General features: G+C 55.8%; 1 protein-coding gene across 1 annotated transcript in view; it reads right to left on the bottom strand.

The window, feature by feature from the left end:
* Positions 1–19,635, bottom strand: part of IGSF21 (immunoglobin superfamily member 21) — a 246,518-nt gene that overhangs the window by 34,933 nt on the left and 191,950 nt on the right. The window contains exon 4 of the mRNA XM_056123072.1: positions 5,305–5,423. Within this exon, the coding sequence (XP_055979047.1) occupies positions 5,305–5,423 (119 nt within the window). The remainder of the gene's footprint in view (positions 1–5,304; positions 5,424–19,635) is intronic.

The raw sequence follows: 19,635 nt of genomic DNA, 5'->3' as shown, positions 1-19,635 counted from the left end.
CGGGAGTGCTGGGGCCCCGGGTCCGGAAGCAGATGGAATGAGCTGGTGCCTTTTTTTTTTCCATGTCGATTCGCAGATTTAACTTTCATTGGACAACCTCCCCTGAAAATCTCCCGCAGAAGGACAGAAAGCCCGGAAGAAAGCCCACTCAGAGTGCTTTCCAATACTCAGTGCCTTCTCCCAGGATGCGATGGGTAGGGTACAGGGCACCTGTGCACCCCTGCTCAGCCAGTCGCTGACTGTGTGGCCTCATCAAGTGATGCAACTTCTGTTTCTGCATCCTTGCAAGGGGAAAAGATTCCCCCAACCTCCAGGCAGAGCTGTTGTGTGTGTCCAGTGAGTGGATGAAGAAGTCGGGTGGAAACTGTCTTCCTGTCAAGTAAAAGGGTGCATTGAACGGTGACCCTTGCATCAGGGAGCAGGGGTTCCCCGAGCTTCAGAGTCAGCCCAGAGAGCCTGCTCTGCTGTGCCCTGCTGCAGTGACCATTGTAGGTTTAACTGTGGGAGTCCAACACCCCACCTGTGAGTGCAACTCTATGGAGGGGGCAGGGTCTTGGCATAGGTGACAATGTTAGATGAGGTGGTGGAGCATGAGTGTGGGGCTGCATTCAAGGCCTGGAACTTGAACTCAGAAGGACCAGGGATTTGGTGACAGACCCACACTGAGGGCAGACACTGGGTAAAGACGAGGCAGAGGTGGGAGAGGCACGTGTCTGAACTGAAGCTGGGAGAAGTGAGGAGGGATTCTTCCTGATTCTTCCCTAGGAATTCCAGAGGGAGCAGGCCTGAAAGCATCTTGATTCCAGACGTGGAGCCTCCAAAATTGCAGAGATCCAACATTTATGTACTTTGGTTGTGGTTGTAGGATGCTTGGGGGTTCTCCCAGCTCAGTGCTTGGAGGTCATTCTTAGCAGCACTACTGAATAGTACCAGGGTTCGAACTCAGACCTCCCACACGCAAAGCATGTACTAAGTCTCTTGAAGCATCGCTCTGGCCCGGGTGCTCCAGCTGTGCTCAGTCACCCTCTTTAGATCCTTTGTCATGGGCAGCCCTCAGCACAGACCTGCTACCAAGCTTCCATTTCCACACCTGTACCATGAGCTCTCCCGCTAGAAGGCAAGTTCATGGGACAAAAACCATCTTCTTCATCCTTATCTCCCCACCTGGAACCTGCCCTGTACTGGGGAGAGGCTGTGGATGGGGCCCGTGAATCGGTTGCATGGGACAAGAGGTCTACAGGGCTCAGGCCTGACCTTCAAATCAGAAAGGTCTGCTGACCACTGCATTCAGGCAGCCCCCCGCCCCCCGCCTCGGGGTGGGGGTTAGGAGCCACAGTTCTGGTAGCTTCGTGACCCTTCCAATGGGTAAGCGCCTGAAACTTCCAGAGCCCCCTAATCAGAGGGGACCTCTCTATTCCTTGGGAATCACAGAGCCACCAGAAGTAGCATCGGCCCTGCCCATGCCTATGGGCCCTGATTGTTCTCCAGGGATCCAGGGAATTTCAGTGACCTCGTGGCTTGGTGCAGGGGTGCAGAGCCTGACCTGGGGTCTCCAGGCTGAGCCAGAAAGAAGAGCAACATCTTTGGGTTCCGGGCGGCATCTTTGGGGGTGTCTGAGGATCACGCATTGAACTGATCGTACCATCGCCTCCCCCCAACATCATCCCTTGCAGAAGCTGCACTCCCCACCACCCCAAGAAAGGCCTCCATGATCCCGCGATGAGCATGTAGAATGCGTGGCTGGGGCCCAGCAAGCAGCCTTCAAATTGGCTTACAATTTATCTGCAGCTCGGATAAAAACATTCTAATAACTGTGTGGCTCCCCCCCATCGGAGTCACCCACGGGGCTTCCAAATGCCTTTCTCCAGCACCGAGCGAGAAGGTTATAGGCGTGAAATTACAGCCGCGCTCGCATTTTGATCTCCACCCAGAGGCCTCTGCAAACAGTGAGCCAGAGTGCAGGATGGGGGCGTGGGGGCGGGGGGCGACACGGGGGTGCAGGGCTGCTCTGTGCCCAGAGCGTGAGTCCCGCCCTCCCCACTGTCCTGACCTCAAACTGGTCAGGGGTTGCCTTGTCTATGGCTGGCTGCCCTGGGGCCTTGGGGTTCCTGTGGCACAGAAGAACCCCATGCTAACACAGACGGAGGGGGCTTGCGGGGGTAGGGAGGGGGCTGTTGCAAGAAAACACCTAGCACACACCACAATGGTTCGATCTTCATTTCTGAAACCCACTTTGAAAGATCGTTAAAGGAGGTTGAGGGATGGGGAGCAGGAGGAAGATGCCTGATACTCCAACCTGTTTGCAAGGACGTCAGACTTTTAACGCGGGAGGTTCCTGTGGGCCCTCCAGGGGCCTCCAGAAGGGTCCTGAGCTCAGCCCTCATTCCAGCTCAGGAAGTTCCCTGAAAGCTTCCTCATTCCACCCTCCTTCCCTTGGCCAAGGCACTCGTTCCCCGAGTGTAGGGGTGCAGTTCCCTCCTCTGCAGCTGCAAGGATGAAGGAGATGAGAAACTCCCTACAGCCCCACACCGGCACCTTTGTCCCAGACCCAGGCTGACTCCCAGTTCCCAGGGACAGACACAGCTGAACCCTGTGGATATAGAGAAGATCCCCACCTCTGAACCCCAGTGGCCTCTGTGAGCATGGCCAGCCTGAGAGACAGTAATTCCTATGCTGAGTGTGTGTGTGTGTGTGTGTGTGTGTGCGCGCGCGCGTGTGTGTGTGTGTGTGTGTGTGTGTGTGTGTGTGTGTGTGCTCGTGCACACAGCACACTACACTGAGCAACAGGCACAAGATCCTCCACAGTGGGGGGTACAGATGGAGTTCTGGGGAGGAAATGCGGAGGTAGATGAGGGGTTTGCACAGGGAGGCTCAGGGAAGCTTGTGACCCCCATCCCCTGTGTCCGTAATTGGCGACTCTTCGCCTGTGGTGTCTGGACCAGGACAGGGGATGACCTGTCCCACTCTGCCTGAGTTTCCAGGGCTCAGAGTCTTCCCCTGAGTCTAGGGCCACGGGGTAAGTGTGGGGGGGTGCACTGTGATCTCCCCGCTCCCTAAGTTGGACCCCAGAAGCCGTCACCCCCATCCACAAGAGGGGGCAAGAGGAACCCAGAAGAACAAAGCCCTCTGCCGCCCAGAAGGTGCAAGAGAGGAAAAGGCATGCAGCTGGCTGCACCGTGGGATCCTCAGTCCTGCCTGGATCCTGTCAGTCCTGCCTGGGTCTTTCTCGAGGTCCTTCTGTGCCTCAGTTTCCTGACCTCGCAGACTCACAAGTGTTGGAGCTAGGAGAGAGCTCAGGGAAGCCAGTTCCTGCACCACATGGACACTGAGGCTGCAGAAGGACAGTGGCTCAGTCAAGGTGTTCTGCATGAGAGGACCTGGGGACATCCTGGTGGTGGAGGCATTTGTGGGTCCTTGATTGCCCACAGGTCTCAGAGCCCCTCTGTGGGGCATCTATGCTGTCCCCAGCAGTGCTAGAGCACTGGCCTGAACTCAGGGGTCCTGCTCAGGGAAGGAGTGTGTGATCCGGGCTGTGTGAGCTTAGGCAAGGGACCAGCCTTCTCGGAGTCCCCTTGTCCAAGCCTACAAGCTCAGTGAGTTAAGAGTAGTCAGTAACAGACACTGTTACAGGGGAAGTACTGAGCCTGTCAGACTCCAAGGGGCCCTCTCGGGGTGTTCCCCCTATAGGGTCTCTTGCCCATTGCCTGGTTTGATTTCCTTCCCAGCCTTGTTCATCTTGGGCATGTGAGTTACCCTGGAGGTGCCCCCAAGAACAAAGCCACTGTCCCCTTGAGAACACGTCCAGTACTGTGTGTTACTGCCTAGCACATAGGAAGTGTGCAGGTAGTCAGTGGGCATGCGTGTATGGAAGGAAGTGGGCATGGCTGCCCACCTGGCTTCATCACACCAGGACCCCCTTGACGGTGCCCTGAGTTCTCCTCTCCAAGCTCCCCCGTGTGACCATGCAGGGCCAGGCACGAAGAAGGTGCCTTGCTCATGCAGTCCAGAAGATGAAACTAGAAGTGAGGGTTCGTGAAAGGGTAGGCTGACCTGGCCTCACCACCAGCCTGTCCTGCCCTCTGCACTGAGAGCCAGTCCACCCCCATGTGCCAAGACAGGAATCAGTGTCTCTCCAGAGGTCTGGCCTTGGGAGGTTTGCAGTTTCCTCTGGAACCGCTGCTTTTTGCTTTCGACAGGGCCTTTCTGTTCGCTTTGATCACCCCGAGTTTGGTGAACTTTGTTTTCCGGGCAAACAGTATGTGAAAGGAAAAAAACGAGAGGAGGTGGAGTTCAGAGTCAAGGCCAAGCACCTAAGATCCTGACTACTGAGTTGCACCAGAACCTGAGGCGGTGTGTGACACTCAGCCTGTGGGTGCTGAGTCCAGCCTCAGGCACCACCCAGAGCACTAGCCTTGCTTTACAACGGGGGAAACTGAGGCTGGGCACTCACTAGTCAGGCACAAGTGCTCTGATTCCCATGTTGCAAAGGCAGACATGGATCCGGATGCTGAGCCCTGACCCCCAGTTCCTCACGCTTCCTAAACTCTGCACCTGCTATTTCCCTTTGCAAGGGGGGCCTCGGAGGCTGGGTCAGAGCATTCATTCCAAGGCTGGCAGGCAGTGTTGCTGAGCTACTCCGGGTAGGTCCTCCCTTGGGTGGGGGGCTGGTGCCACCCCTGCTGCTTCCCCCCCGGGTGCTGCTCCCAAGAAGACTGCTGGATGGTATCAGGGAAGGAGCCCATGCAGCTGTCTTCATACTGATATCTTCATACTGATAACTTCATACTTATCCCCATCTCCCTGAATCAGAAACTGAGTCCCAGAGTCCCAGCCTGCTGTCCTCCTTGGTAAGTTGCCGCCTCGCTGCTGCTGCAAAGCTGCTTCCATCAGCCAACATGCTGGACACTCACCCAGCACAAGCCAGGAAGAGGCGGAGAGAGCACAGCCCAGGAGCAGGGCTGAGCCTGGGCAGAAAGAGGGCCTGAGAAGAGGCCCTTGGCAGTAGGCCACCTTGCCACCTCCAAGCCTCACTGGCCTCTGGACCCTTGAGATAAAGAGCAGAAAGGAAGAGGGTCGGTGCCAGCATCACAGGCACCTGGGAGGGTGCTCCCCAGAACGGCTCTCCTGGCTGTGTGCATGTGTATATACACGCTCACACAGACATACACAGAGGTGCACACAAATGCAGATCTAGACACACATGTGTGCACACAAAGACAGACGTCTACCTGTTCAGGCACATACCGATATATACACACACCCACACCCCTCCACTGCATGGCTGGGCCGGGGTCCCGCACTCACCCATCACATTGAGGAAGATGTTGCCTGATGCCAGGACCACCTTCTCCCTGGTGGCACGGTCATAGATGCCCACGTGGCACTCGTAGGGGCCATTGTCTGAGATCCGCACCTCGGGGAGCCTGAGAAGAAGCAGAGGAGCAGATGAGCGCCTGTCATCAGGGCTGGGAAACCAACGCCCCCTCACCCACCATAGACACGAACACAGACCCACTGGTTCAGCCCCTGCCCAGTGAACCAACATGCCTGGACTGAGGCAGGCCCTCACCATGACCTTGCAGAATGCAGTCTGCGTATGCCACCAGGCCCACACTTCAGGAGACTGAAGTGTGCTACTTTGGGCTTCTGTGCGTAAGGTGTGGTTCTCTGGGAAATGCTCTGAGGTAATGGGGTGGGGGTGGGGGGCTAAGAGAGGTGCCTGGCTGTTCCCAGCTGCAAACTGCTTCAAATTGAAGGGGTTCCTTCAACTGGTCCCAAAGGGCTTGAGTGGTGGGCTAGAAAAAAATTTACCAAACAGCAAAATGTTTAGACAAGGGCCAAGCAAGAATTTATTAAAGAATATACTGACTGGCAGGGAGAGAGATATGACAACAGGGAAGGCTGGCTGGTCTTACACTGGTTGATGCCAGTTTGATCCCTGGCACTGCATATGGTCCACAGAGCACCCCCAGGACTGACCCCTGAGAACTGCTGGCTGTGGCCCAAAAGCTGTCCTCAGCTTTCCCCCCAAATACACAGGTCAAAGGGCCATAGCAGAGCCCTCAGAAGGAGCCCTGCACAACGCAAGTGGGGAGCTTCCTGTCTCCCTTAGGCATCCCCCACCCTGGTGATATGGGCAGGAGAGTTAGGAGAAGAGGCTACTGATCTGGAACATGGCAAGCTAGGTGTGGCGTGGAAGATGCCCATGTGACTGTAGGTGCAGAGAGAGTGGACAGAGGGCAATGCACGGGGCAGAAGAATGGGGCGCTCTGGGTGTGTCCAGATGAGTGTTTCCACGAGAGCTTTCCCAAACCAGAACTAGGTGGGACCTGCTTCTTCCCTAGTGTCTCCCCTCCCCCGTGTCTCTCGGCTGCCCACCGCAGAGACTCCTGTCCTCCTGTTCCATCAGCATGGAAGCTGAGGCCCCAGAGGGCATGTGGCTACCTCCCAACCGGACTCCTAAGAGTCTAGATGGGAATTTTAATGCCTCATCCTGTGTGCTGTCTCCTAGGCTCAGTCCTGGGGCTCGAGTAAAATTCTTGTCTCCATGGAGCCATGGGTCCCAGCGGCAGGAGGCAGGAGCTGGCATTACCCACCAGGAGCTTATCCCAGAGCTGATTGGGAAGTCAGGAAGGAGATGACTGGGTGGTCCCGTCAGGATGGGACTGGACCCTCAAACCTTCTGGAGTGTTCCATGAGAAAGCAAATATGTCAGTTCTGCCACTCTCCCTGTCTCTGCCATAACTACTCAAGTCCATGTCGTAGAACCCAAGTGTATAAACACATCAGTGCAGCTGTGGGCCAATAAAACTTTATTTATAATCATTGAGATGGAAATTTCAGATAATCTTTATAGACCACGAAACATTTTTTTCTCATTTGAAATGTTAATGGACAACCATTTAAAGTCAACTGCCTTTTAAAAAATGGGGGTGGGGGCGAGTCCTCACCCTACAGAAGCGCCCACACCCCACAGCTGCCACCATGCAAACCACGTAAATGATCCAATTTCACTGCTCCACGAGTAATCTCTGAGACATGCCCAGCTGAAAAATTTCAGGTACTTGATTTTTCAGGTGAGAACTCTGAGTTCTTCTCCAAGTGGGTGGGCAGACTCCTACTCCCCAACGCTCAGAAACCCCGACAGCCACCTCCCCCAGACACAGCCCAACAACAGCCCAGCTCTACAGCTTCTATGTTGGCTGTGTGCAAGGCAAGTCTCAAGCCAAGCCACTGAGACTTGTTGGCCCAGTTTTATAGGTCCTGGGAATTCCTGGAGCGCCTGGCCACATACGCGGCTGCACGACGCCTCCCAATTCCACAATACCGACAGCCCAGTAGGAGACAGAAAATTAGATGGGAAAGGAACACAGAAGCCCACTGAGCTCAATAAACAAAAGCAGTAACACAGAAGGCTCAACTAGCAATGAACAGCTCAGTAAGCCCTCAGAAAAGGACTTCCCCCATGATGAGCGGTAAGAATTTTTACAAGTTTTCTTTTACGGAAGCAGTTCTTCAATAATTCCATTAGCCATTTTGTTGTAACAAGCAATATGAAATAACCGAGTGCCTGCCCAGAGGGCAGACTTGGAGGGTGGGTGGGAAACTGGGAGCAATGGGGTAGAGAGAAGGCCACACTGGTCGTGGGATGGGTGCTGGAATATGAATATGGAATGCCAGAAGCAACTGTATTATTCACTGTCCTCCCGTTGTTCATCAATTTGCTCAAGCGGGCCCAGTAACGTCTCCATTGTGAGATTTGGTTGTTACTGTGTTTGGCATATCGAATACGTCACGGGGAGCTTGCCAGGCTTTGCCGTGCGGGCGAGATACTCTCAGTAGCTTGCCGGGCTCTCCGAGAGGGGCGGAGGAATCGAACTCGGGTCGGCCATGTTGGCTGTGTGCAAGGCAAACACCCTACCCGCTGTGCTATCACAGTGTTTCCATAAAATATAAATAAATAAAATAAAATAGGTGGGGCCTGGTGCCTGGGTTGTGGTTTGATAATTCCTCTTCTAGATCCTTCTAGGAGGGGGATGGGATGACAGGGGGCTTAGAGACTCTGCCTGTTGCTTTCTCCTTCCATGGAAACTCTTGCCTCCCTTTCCTCCAGATAAGCCCCCGCTGGGTGTCAGGGCGCCAAGTTTAGTCCTGGCCGTGTCTTGGGGACACAGGGCTGCTCCTTCTCCAAACCAGCATGGCTGTTCACAGGCTGTGGGAAGAGCCTTTCAATGCAGGGGCCTACACCTGGGAGCCTTCATCCTGCCACTGCAGCCCTCAGGGAGGGACTCCTGAGTCTGGGACACTGCAGCAGGAGGAGCTTTGACCTGGAGGCTGCCCTGTGTGGCCCAAGCAATCCCGGTAATCCCCCAAGCAAGCAAGCGCTGGCCTTCTCTGCCCTAATCCTGCAGCCAGAGGGGACGATGCTCTGCTCAGCCTCCAGAAGCCCTGAGGTCTCTGTCTGGGTCAAAGGGGAGCTCAGAGCACAGCAGCAGGCCAGGCAGGTGTGTGCGTGTGTGTCTGTGTGTGTGCGCGCGTGTGTGTGTGTGTGTGTGTGTGTGTTCAAGGTGTCCTACACCCCAGTCAGAGCTCAGAGCTGCAGGGAGAGCAGGGAGACCCAGGCGTGTGTGTGTGTGTGTGTGTGTGTGTGTGTGTGTGTGTGTGTGTGTGTGTGTACAAGGTATCCTACACCCCAGTCTGAGCTCAGAGCTGCAGGGAGATTAGGGAGACCCAGGCGTGTGTGTGTGTGTGTGTGTGTGTGTGTGTGTGTGTGTGTGTGTGTATAAGGTGTCCTTCACCCCAGTCTGAGCTCAGAGCTGCAGGGAGAGCAGGGAGACCCAGGCATGTGTGTGTGTGTGTGTGTGTGTGTGTGTGTGTGTGTGTATAAGGTGTCCTACACCCCAGTCTGAGCTCAGAGCTGCAGGGAGAGCAGGGAGACCCAGGCGTGTGTGTGTGTGTGTGTGTGTGTGTGTGTGTGTGTGTGTATAAGGTGTCCTACACCCCAGTCTGAGCTCAGAGCTGCAGGGAGAGCAGGGAGACCCAGGCATGTGTGTGTGTGTGTGTGTGTGTGTGTGTGTGTGTGTGTGTATAAGGTGTCCTACACCCCAGTCTGAGCTCAGAGCTGCAGGGAGAGCAGGGAGACCCAGGCATGTGTGTGTGTGTGTGTATAAGGTGTCCTTCACCCCAGTCTGAGCTCAGAGCTGCTGGGAGAGCAGGGAGACCTCAGGGTGGTGGTCAGGAGCACAGGCCCAAGAGGGGAGGCCCCACGGGTCCCAACAGGCTCTTTATCCTGCTTCCTCCCACTGCTCAGCCCTTCTCTCCCATCTGCTCCTGCTGAGCAAGCTAACCTCAGCTTTATTCTGCTCCCCTCAGCTGTTGGGGGGTGGGAGGGCCCATTTACGCCTGAGCTTCCAGCTCCCTTTTTCCTTATGACTCACCATCTCCCATTACATGTTCTCTCTTCCTCCCCCCAACACACCTGGGTTCCCAGTCCATTCCCACACTGGGGTCTCACTGGGACCTCTTCTCCTGTCTTCTGCCACCCAGCACATATTTGCATAAACAAACTTTCATTTGCATCCAACACAAGGGGGTTGACATCTGGTCTACTGACTGTCACAGAGGGACTTGGGGAAGGGGTGGGGGACTTTTCATCAGGAAGACTTGCTGGGAGGCTCTCTCGGTGACAGAGGAAACAGCAGGGACCCCCTCCCCTCCGGGGAGCTGAGTGTCTGTTTGCAACTGACAAGACTGAAAACAAAATGGCCTCTGCTGCTGAGTGACAGTCGCCAGTGAGGCACACTCAGGTGACACGCGTGGAGGTCAGCTCCAGAAGACACCTGCTTCCGTGATGTGTGCAGGCGACAGGCGTGCAGGTGGCATGCTCAGGTGACAGCTCCCAGGGAAAGTGGCTTGGGGGTGTGGGGGTGTGGGTGGGGGGACATGCAGGGCCGGCAGCCGCCGAGGTGATGTCATAGGATAATGACGACAGGGCTGGGTACGGAGATGACACATAGATGCTGTGTGTGATGGAGACCCAGGTGTCCTGTGTAGGATGACACGCTCTGGTGACAGGAACAGCACGTGGAGCTGACAAACTGCAGGTGGTGTAGAATCTGGTGCGGGCCAGGCAGCCGGGGAATAGCTGGGCTGATGCCTTAGGAAACCGGCAGCCTCCTGTCTTCAGGAATTTCGTCCCTCTTGCCCTCCATTGATTTCCTCTAGCCTGGGTCCAAATCACATGTGACTGCCATTCTGGATGGTCCCCATTGAGGGGTGATTCCCAAAGCAGAGTTTAGGGGACCCTCCTGGGATACTTGGCCAACTGGGCTGGTAGGTTACTGCAAGGGCCAGAGGTGCTGTGCTCCTTGGGCTGTGCCATGCCGGTGACTTCATGGGCCACCCTGGAAAGACGCAGGAGCCTTCAAGGCAACTCCTAGTGGTGTCTAAGGAACCATCCAGTGTCAGGAGTCCAGTTGGGGTGGCTGCATGCTAGGCATGTTTATGACCTCTCTGGTGTCAATGCCTCCATCCTAGAGTCCCCACCACAGCCAGTGACTGAGTTCAATGTGCTCTACCTCCGAACCGAATCCATCCCTCTCTACTGCTTCTGTCTGTTCCCACCTGGAAGACAGGTAGAGTCACCTGGGGTTCTGTACCCGGTACATTCTCTAGACAGCTCTTTCCTCATGCTGAAGATGAACCATACTGTCCCTACCTACAGCCCTTCAAAGGCTTCTTCCTGCTCTTAAGATCCAAACCAGACAACCCCTCCCCTTGACCCACACAACCCCCCACACACACCTGGTTTCTGCCACATCTCCAGCCCCTTCCCAAATTCCCCTTGTCCACCACCTCAACCCCTCCAGCTACAACTAGGGTTCTTCCCAGCTCTCTCACAGGCCAACTTCTTTAAAAAAAAAAAAAAAAAACACCAGCCTCTGCATTTGGGAAGCGTTTTGGCTTCACAGCGGTGTTGTGCAGAGAATGGAGAAAGCTTACACTGTTTTCTGTTTGCTAGCGGCCTTTAGGGTCACGGGATAATGGTTGGGGAAGAAACAACACCCACCCATCCCCCAGAGCCTAGCCACAGACTGACTATACAGGCTTCCCATGAACGTCCTGTTTCTGTGCCAGGAGCCAGCTAGGAGCACACTTGGCTCCGTGTGCTTTTTAAATTCAGGGTTTTTGCTTGTAGCCCCAGACCTCCACACCCTGTGGGATATTGCCATTTACCTCTATACCCTGTCACCCGAGCTAGGTGGGTGCAGCAGCACAAGTGCCTCAGTGGCTCTGGCCAGTCACTTCCACCCTCCCTCCTTGCCTCAGGTGTTGGGCTGTGTGGCTGCTCCCAGGTCGGGTGGAGCCTTGTTCTTCATTCTTGCCCCTGTGACTTGCTTTGGCAAATATGTGGTGAAGGGAGCATCCTGCCAGTTCCAAGTCTGGCCCCCTGCAGGATCTCTTGCCTGAGAACAAGACTCTGAGGGAGGTTGAAGGCTCTTGGAGAGAGACCCCAGCTGACCCAGTCCTTCCAGCCAAATACTCCTGGCTGGAGGGACCCCAGCCAGCCCTTGGACAACATATGGGTTGTTACTCTAAAGCCTCTGCGCCTTTGTCCAGGTTTTTCCCTCTACTTAAAACACTCTGCCTTTACTTGGTCACCTGGGAACTGCTGGTCATCTTTCAAACCCCCTGCCCCTCCCCTGCCCCCATCTAGCCTGGTTGGTAAGAGAGGCCTTGAAGACCAGCTGATGGGTAGAGAAGCCCCAGGCTCTGAGCCAGGCTGTTTCACTGGCGTGCCCAGAAGTGGGCAGGTGAGGACCCTCCCCACCCCAAGGGACCCAGCCCCAGCAGCTGAAAACCTCCAGAACCCAACCACCACCATGCTCCAGGCCATTCCCCCACACGCTCGGGCTGAGCCTCATGCATGAGTGAAGTCCGACAAAACCCAGGTAATGCACAACTTTGTGACCTTGGACTCTGGGCTCAATGGGACTGGGAGCAGAGATCCTCTCCTGTTTCCCCCAGTCCCCAGCAATCCAGGGGTCATGTCCATAAGCCACCTCCTGCCAGCACCAGATAATCTCCTCATCAGCCACCATCCAGATTGCATGGCTTTTTCTCCAGGAAGGGAGCAACATGATGCCTGCAATAGCCAGGCCACTGGACTCTGCGTCAGGCTGTACTCCAGGCGCCCCAGAGGAGGGACGGGTGAGAGCCGTCCCTGCTCCAAGGGACCCAGCCCTGGCAGCCGAAAACCTTCAGAACCCAACCGCCACCATGCTCAAGGCCACTCCCCACATGCTCGGGCCAAGCCTCACGTATGAGTGAACTTATTCCTGGACCGCGTGGCCGCATTCGTGGCCGTGCAACACAGACACATCATAAGACATTTTCCATAACAGACAATATGGTCCTCCCGTTGTTCATTGATTTGCTCGAGCGGGCCCAGTAACGTCTCCATCATGAGACTTGTTACTGTGTTCGGCATATCGAATACGTCACAGGTAGCTTGCCAGGCTCTGCCGTGCGGGCGAGATACTCTTGGTAGCTTGCCAGGCTTTTCGAGAGGGGCGGAGGAATCGAACTCAGGTTGACCATGTTGGCCGCTTGTAAGGCAGATGCCCTACCGCTGTGCTATATATTATTTTGGTTGTGTTTTGGGACAGGGATTGGGGCTTGGGCTGGAAACATCCCAAATTTGGTGGTGGGAAGGTGTAATGGTGGTGGGATTGCTATTTGAATATTAGCACTGTAGCACTGTCCTCCCATTGTTCATCAATTTGCTCAAGTGGGCACCTGTAACACCTCCATTGTGAAACTTGTTGTTACTGTTTTTGGCATATCGAATACATCACGGGGAGCTTGCCATGCAGGCGGGATACTCTTGGTAGCTTGCCGGGCTCTCCAAGAGGAATGGAGGAATCAAACCCAGGTTGGCCACGTGCAAGGCAAATGCCCTACCTGCAGTGGTAGGTTTTTCAAATTGCTCCAGCCCTATTTGAATATTAACTGTAATCAAATATTGTGAACCACCTTATAAAATAAAAAAAAATTTAAATAAAGCCTCCAGATTTGGGACAGCTAGTTACACAGCCTTAGCTCACTGATTAGTCATTGGAGGTGGATGAGTGGACTTGGCCCTCTGCAACGTCCCCCCCCTGGCCAGGCCAGGCAGGGTCTGCTTTTTCTGGCTGGGCCTTGCTCTGAGTTTGCTTCGTGGCAGTTGTCCAGCTCATGCCTCCGGCACAGGACAGTGGGCGGGAGAGCACGGAGAAGCCCAGTTCCCTCTCTGCTGGACCCCAGGTGCAGCCTCCTCCCCCCAACCCCCACCTAGGCAGATTCCTGTTCTCCTCCGCAGATGCAAGAACTTCCAGGTTGCAGCTTTGATTTGGACCCACTGCTCCCTTCTCAGCGCCTCGCCTGCGCGCGTGCCGGCAGAGGCATCTCGCTAAAGTGGATTAAGTGGCCTGGAGACCCCTCTCCCCAGACTGGAGTGGCATTGATTTGCATGCTGGATAGAAGGCCCTCTGCAGATAGCCGGGTCCCTGGGGAGGCGGGTGAGGGGACCTCCTCTCATCAGCAATGCGCCGCGATCAATAAACTATTAATAACTGCAAAGGTTTCTGGCGGGACGAGAATAATGCAGTTAAGCGGCTGGAGTTTACCAACACTGACAGCGGCTCTGAAGGGATGGTAATGGTGCTTTTAGAACGCCGGCCACAGGGAGGGTGGGAGCGTGGTGGACGGCTGTGTGGGAGCCTCTGCCAGGCTCAGCCCTGCAAGGCCCGGACCTTGGGGCCTCGGCAGGGCCCGCGGTGGCAGGTCACTGGGACCTCTGGGTTGCAGGGTCAGCACCGGTCTCTAGGCCGACAGGGAGAGTACCATACCCTGCACTGGACTCTGGGGTGGGGGAGGCAATAGACAGAGAGGCCTTTGCACCTTTGTCCAGGCTTTTCCCTATACTTAAAACACTCTGCCTTTACTTGGCCACCTGGAAACTGCTGGTCATCTTTCAAAGCACGCCCCCCCCCCTTCGCCCCCATCTGGCCTGGTAGCTAAGAGAGGCATTGAAGGCCAGCTGACGGGTAGAGGACTCCCACATTGTCGACCACAAACTAGTACTAAGTCCCTGTGAAAGTCAGACACCCCTCTGGAGTTCTTACTTCTGCCTCCCTGAGGCTTGAGATGACCCAATTCAGGAACTCAGCTGGGCCCATGGCCTGACACCCTGGACAGAAACTCCCAGAAGCCCTGCATCAGGGGCCGCCGAGTCAGACAGGCAGCCCTGACTGCAGTCCCCTCAGCAGACAGACTCATCTCCGTCTCCCCTGGGCTGCTCTGCCCAGGGGTACCTCCCTGCCCCTATCCTGCCACCAAGGCACCTTTTTGCTGGGAAAACCCAGCTCTGTCCAGTCTGGCCTCCGGTATGTGCGTGGGGAATCACCACTATGAACGGATCCGGGAGAAAGCAGCAGTGCCTGGAGCTCCGTGTCCTGGGCCCTGAACCTGCTTGGCGGGCTGAGACTGAACAAGCTCCTTTGGGCTCTTGGAGCTTCAGTTTCTCCATCTGACCCATGGACATTAGGCAATGAGGAGCTCCTATCAGTGGGGAGGTATTTCTTGATTCATGGAGAGAGGCATCCGGCTAAGCCTCTGACCTTAGCTGGATGGCACAGCAGCTGGCAGAGGGGCTGGACTCTAGTGGGTAGTAGTGATGTTTTTCCTGGACCCTTTGTAGAGATGAGGAGGTTGAGACATCAGCGCACGTCTGGGGTTGCAGAGAGTGAGCGACCTGGGTGCCATGGTGGGTGTGAGCATGGGGAATAATCTTTGGACCCCTCTCCTCCCACCCGGCTCCCCAGAGCTTCCTCTCCCAGCGCATTAATTGGAGCTCTCGGGTCCTGGAACCGCATCTCCGACACTGAGCGGGTTTCTATTCTGAGTCTCGCCACCTCCCCAGGTAATGAGAGCCATCTGCTTCCTGCCTGCTGGGAGAAACAGGATGGCCTTGTCATTTCCGAAAGCCCCGACTTCCAGCTTCCACGGGGCCCCTTAATTCTGATGACGGGGGTGAAGTGTGCTCCCAGCCCCCACGCTCCATGCATCACTGTGGCGGCTTCATAGCATCTTGCTTTTTCCTCCTAGCACTGTCTTTCCTTGGGGAAGGGACCCAGCTCCTCACCGAACCAAGACCCCTTGTTCTTGGGGGAAGAAAAGGGCAGGGCAGAGAGGAAGCAGGGGGACTTTGGGTTCCTTTTCCTGTCTTGTTGGGGCTTTTCACCAGAGAACTGAAGTCTCAAAGATCTCAAGCAAATGCGTTCAGATTCCAAACGTGATGTTTTTGAGGTGCTTGCCAGACCCCTTCCCTCCACCCCTCACTGATTACAATCCTGAAACAAAGGATGAAGGGCCTGCAAGGTCCCCAGCGCTGGAGGGGGTTGGCTGTGGAGCAGGAAAGGAGGCAGAGCGTTGCGTTTGGAGGGTGACATAATAAGCATCTTTTATAGGGTGCTTCCATCAATGCCTTCTCCTTCTAGGACATCAGCTGGACGTTCAGGAAATCGCTCCGGCATCCAGGCCATCATCGCAAAGGCCAGTCTCCTCCTGAGCATCTTAGGAGTGATGCCACGTGTCAGGTTAGCATTTCCTGCCACCGCAGGGCTCCAGGGACCCTGGCCTCTTAACAACAGATTTTGTTTATAGCTTTATTGAGCTATAATTGATGGCTAATAAACTCGGCATGTTTAACGTCTACACATTTGATGGGGTTCGATGCGTGCACACACCAGCGCAATCACGACACTGAACCTAGTTCTCACCCCCAAAGCTCTCTGGTCCCCTTCGGAGGGATACACACACACACAGACACACACAGACACAGACACACACATAGACACACAGACACAGACACAGACACACACACACACACCCTGCCACGAGGCTTTCTGTCACTGTAGATGGGTGTTCTGAGGGTTTCATACAAACTGAACCCTATAATGCCTGTGGTCTGGGTTTGCGCTTTTCCCCGCATCATTATTTGGCCCCTCACTTGCCGGTTCCCCTCGCCAGCTCCTTTGGAGGGCCTGGAGCAGCCGGAAGGGGTACTCAGCTGGGTGGCTCTCAGTCAGGCTCTCACAGAGAGAGCATGTGGGCAATGAGCTTGGAGATGAGCTTTTGTCTGGAGAGGAGCTTTCAATCCTCAGGGGTCAGGAGAGAGGGGGACAGCCCCTGGGGATAAGGCCCTTCTCCAGAGACAAAGCCCGATGCTCTCCATGGTGATTGTCTGGGCTCTTGCCTTCTCCGGGTTTTTTATTCCCTCTGTTTTTTCAACATGGCCCAGGGTGACTTCCTGTAAAAGCATCTCATTCCACATCACCTGCCCCCCACCCCGCTTCCTACTTCCTAAAGTGCTGTCCTCAACAGGCAGTGAGCTGCAAACCCCCCAAAAGCAAGTATGCTTGGAATCCAGAGTGAGATGTGGGTACAGAGGCCAGGGAAGGCGGGAGACACTACCATGGCTTCTCAATTTCTCTGTAAGAGGAGAGAGAGTGACGTGTGTGTTGTGTGTGTTGCGTGTGTGTGTGTGCATGCATGCGGGTGTGCATGTGTGTGTGTGCATGTGTGTGCATGTGTGTGTGTGTGTGTGTGTGTGTGTGTGTGTGTATTGGGGAGGGTGGGATGCCTCTGGCTCTTGATTTCTGTTCTCTGATGAGGCTACGGGGCAGGTGACGTATCCTCCCCATCCCTCCCCTATCTGCTTTTGTTTCCTTTATCACACTGGCTCCCTGTCCAGGGCTCTCCAGGGGCTCCTTCTGACCCTGACTCAGTGTGACTGTCTCACAGTCAGGGGCTGGGCTGGTCTTTCCCAACTCGAAACCTTCCCATGGCTACCAGCCACTGCAGAATCCAGTCCAAAGTTGGGATGGTATAAGATCAGCCTGACTCTGCCCAGGTCCAGAGGGGAGGGAGGAAGAAAGAAAGGAGAGAGGGAGAGAAAGAAGTGGGGAGAGAGGCAGGGAGCGAGGGAAAGAGGGAGGGCTGTGTGGTTTCACATCTCTTGCCAAAATCCAGCCATCGACTCAGGCTTGTCAGGACCAAACTTTCATAATCGACCCTCTTTAAAAAGCATTTTGTAATTCAAACATCTTCATTTATATACACAGTGCCTCATTCTGGGCTAATGGAGTAGATTCAGGTAGCGATTGGTCCTTTGAGGCCCCGCTTTAATGAAGAGATGAGAGAGGCTTTTCATTTGTATAACCATTGTTTGCATGGAAACCAAGCTTCTAAGGGGCTGGGAAATAGTTCACGGGAAATAGTTCCTTCTTGCAAGTAGGTTAAACATACCTCCTGCAATCTTATTAGCCCAGTGCCTGGCAGGCCCTTCTCTCTGTCTTCCCCGCTGGAGAGCTCTCAGACGGGAGGTAAGGAAGTCTGACTGGGGGGCATCTGCCCAGATTGGCTGCCGGTGCCCGCCCTCCCTCCAACACCTGCCCGCTCTCCAAGTTCAGGGTCAGGCCCCCCGCCCGTGCTGGGGCCGTCTCTGCAGGAAACTCACCCTGCCTCTGCGGAGTCGTGAGGCAGAGCTAATAAAAACGACCATAAAGCCCGGCAGCCAAGGGGGCTATTCAGATGTTGGCTAATAAGACGTTTGGAAAAGGTCTGCGGCTCTGATGAAAGAAAGGAGGAAATCTGGGGGTGCGGAGGTCTCTGTGTCGCTCACCCTCCCTCACACCTGAGCAAGTGGCAGCACCTGGCTGGGAGCCTGGAGGTGGCCAGGCCTGTGTGAGGACCATGGGGGCGGGGGGGGGGGCAGCTGCTCCATCCGCCCAGGCTGTGGCACCAGCCCAGGACCCCCTGATGGCGCAAGTTTCCCTTCGAGGGTCCTGGCCTGGCTGGGGAACCCACATTGCGGGGACTGGCATCGAAAAGGAGCCTGTGTGGCATCTGGCAGGCCTGGGAAAACAGAAGGGAGCGGGCAGGCAGGGTCCCCGGGACTGTGTCTTGCTTGGGCTGGGCTCCAAGCTGAAATTGCTCAAGTCGCCTTGGGGGATCAGGTGACAATGCACCTTCTGGACGACTGGGCAGGGCCTGGATGTTCTCTCGCCCAGACTCCACGATGAGGTCTCGGAGTCTTCACTCCAAACCCCTCCCCTGCCCACCCACCCCTCCGTCCATCTGTCTGTGTCATCTTGCTCTCTGTCACTCTTCCCCCTGAAACACACACCACATATGTGGGATGTTCCCCTTCCACTGGCTTCCCCAAACCCTCAAGCTAGGCAGATCTCAACACGCAGACTTTGAGATGCAACATCCAGAGATGACGCGGGGGTAGTGGGTTTTTCAGAGGTGCAGAGGTCCCTCCGCCCAGCAGGGGCTGCCACCAAGTTGGCCACAGCCACTGTGATCTCCATCCCTCCCACTGCCCTGGCACTGGGACCCACCCTGCATTGCTCCTGCCTTGGTCTCCTGTATGAAAGGGGCCACTGTGGCCTCCCTGGGCCCAGGACGGGGGCTGAGCTCAAGCTCCCTGGATACAGGGAGCCCCATCCAGGTCAAGAGCAAATATTCTTACTCTGAAGGTGGGAGTCTGGCAGAGAACAGGCCAGCCACACCCGTTAAAACTGAACACGCAGTCTCAAATGGAGGAGAGGGGTACAGGGATCCTGGGATGGGCGGGGGGAGGGGGTGGTCAGTTGGAGAAGTCCCTTCAGGAAGAGCTGCGCGCTTCTTCACAGCAAGGTGGCATCAGCACCATCTTCTTCCCTGTCTTACTCCTCTTCTTTTCAAAATTTGCCTTTCTTTCCCCGGAACCTTCCCCAAACCATTAGCGAGATTTCTCTCTGCCTTTCTGAGAATCTGAGTGGCCATAAGCCCGCTCAGGGGTGGGGGGGGGGCGGGAAATCACCTGTGGCTTCAATATAAAGCAGGGCTAGTGGGGAGGGGGACCAGGAGGGGCCAGGGGCCTCCTCTCAGGAGTCTCGAAAAAGCCCCCCCCACCACCACAGGGGACCCTCAGGCTGCTTGGTTGTAACCTGAAGGGCGAGACCCCATCTCTCCCCTGTTATCCTCCCCCTCTGTCATTTATTCTCAGCTGGGCTGGCCCCCAAGGGTGGGGATCCCGTGTCCAATCCCAGCCCCCGAGGCCGGGCCTCCAACATGCTGCCCACAGGACGCAGTTATAGACTGGACTCCTGGAGCAGGGCTGGGGAAGAGCCCTGTGCTCTGAGGCACACACACCTCTCCCCGGCCCATGGGGGTGTATTTCTGGGGGCAGGGGTGGGTGGTGGGGAGACTTGCTTCCACCTTGTATTTTCCAACCGTGAGTTCCCAAAGGGTCTGACTCAGAGCAGGGCCCAGAGGGGTCCCTCCAAGCCCACTGGGCCCTGAATCCTTGCTGTTCTGGCTTTCCGGGCACCAGGGTGGTGGCACATGGGGGTCCCCATGCCACGTGTCTTGCCTTTCCTCCATGCCTCAGACCCCACCCCAGCTAACTCCCACCCTTTGTCCTCTCTGCGCCCCTGATCAGACTCTCCTCCAGCTGAGCTCCCCTGTCCTGGCCTCTCCGTGCCGCCCTGCCCCCGCTCTCCCTGCCCTCCTCCAGCCCTCCTGCCTCCCACCGCTGCCATGGAA

This window comes from Sorex fumeus, unplaced genomic scaffold (assembly GCF_029834395.1).
Source record: "Sorex fumeus unplaced genomic scaffold, SorFum_2.1 ptg000047l, whole genome shotgun sequence".
NCBI classification, from domain to species: Eukaryota; Metazoa; Chordata; class Mammalia; order Eulipotyphla; family Soricidae; genus Sorex; species Sorex fumeus.
Note: the sequence above shows the minus strand (reverse complement) of the source record. Positions and strands in the feature narration are given on the sequence as shown.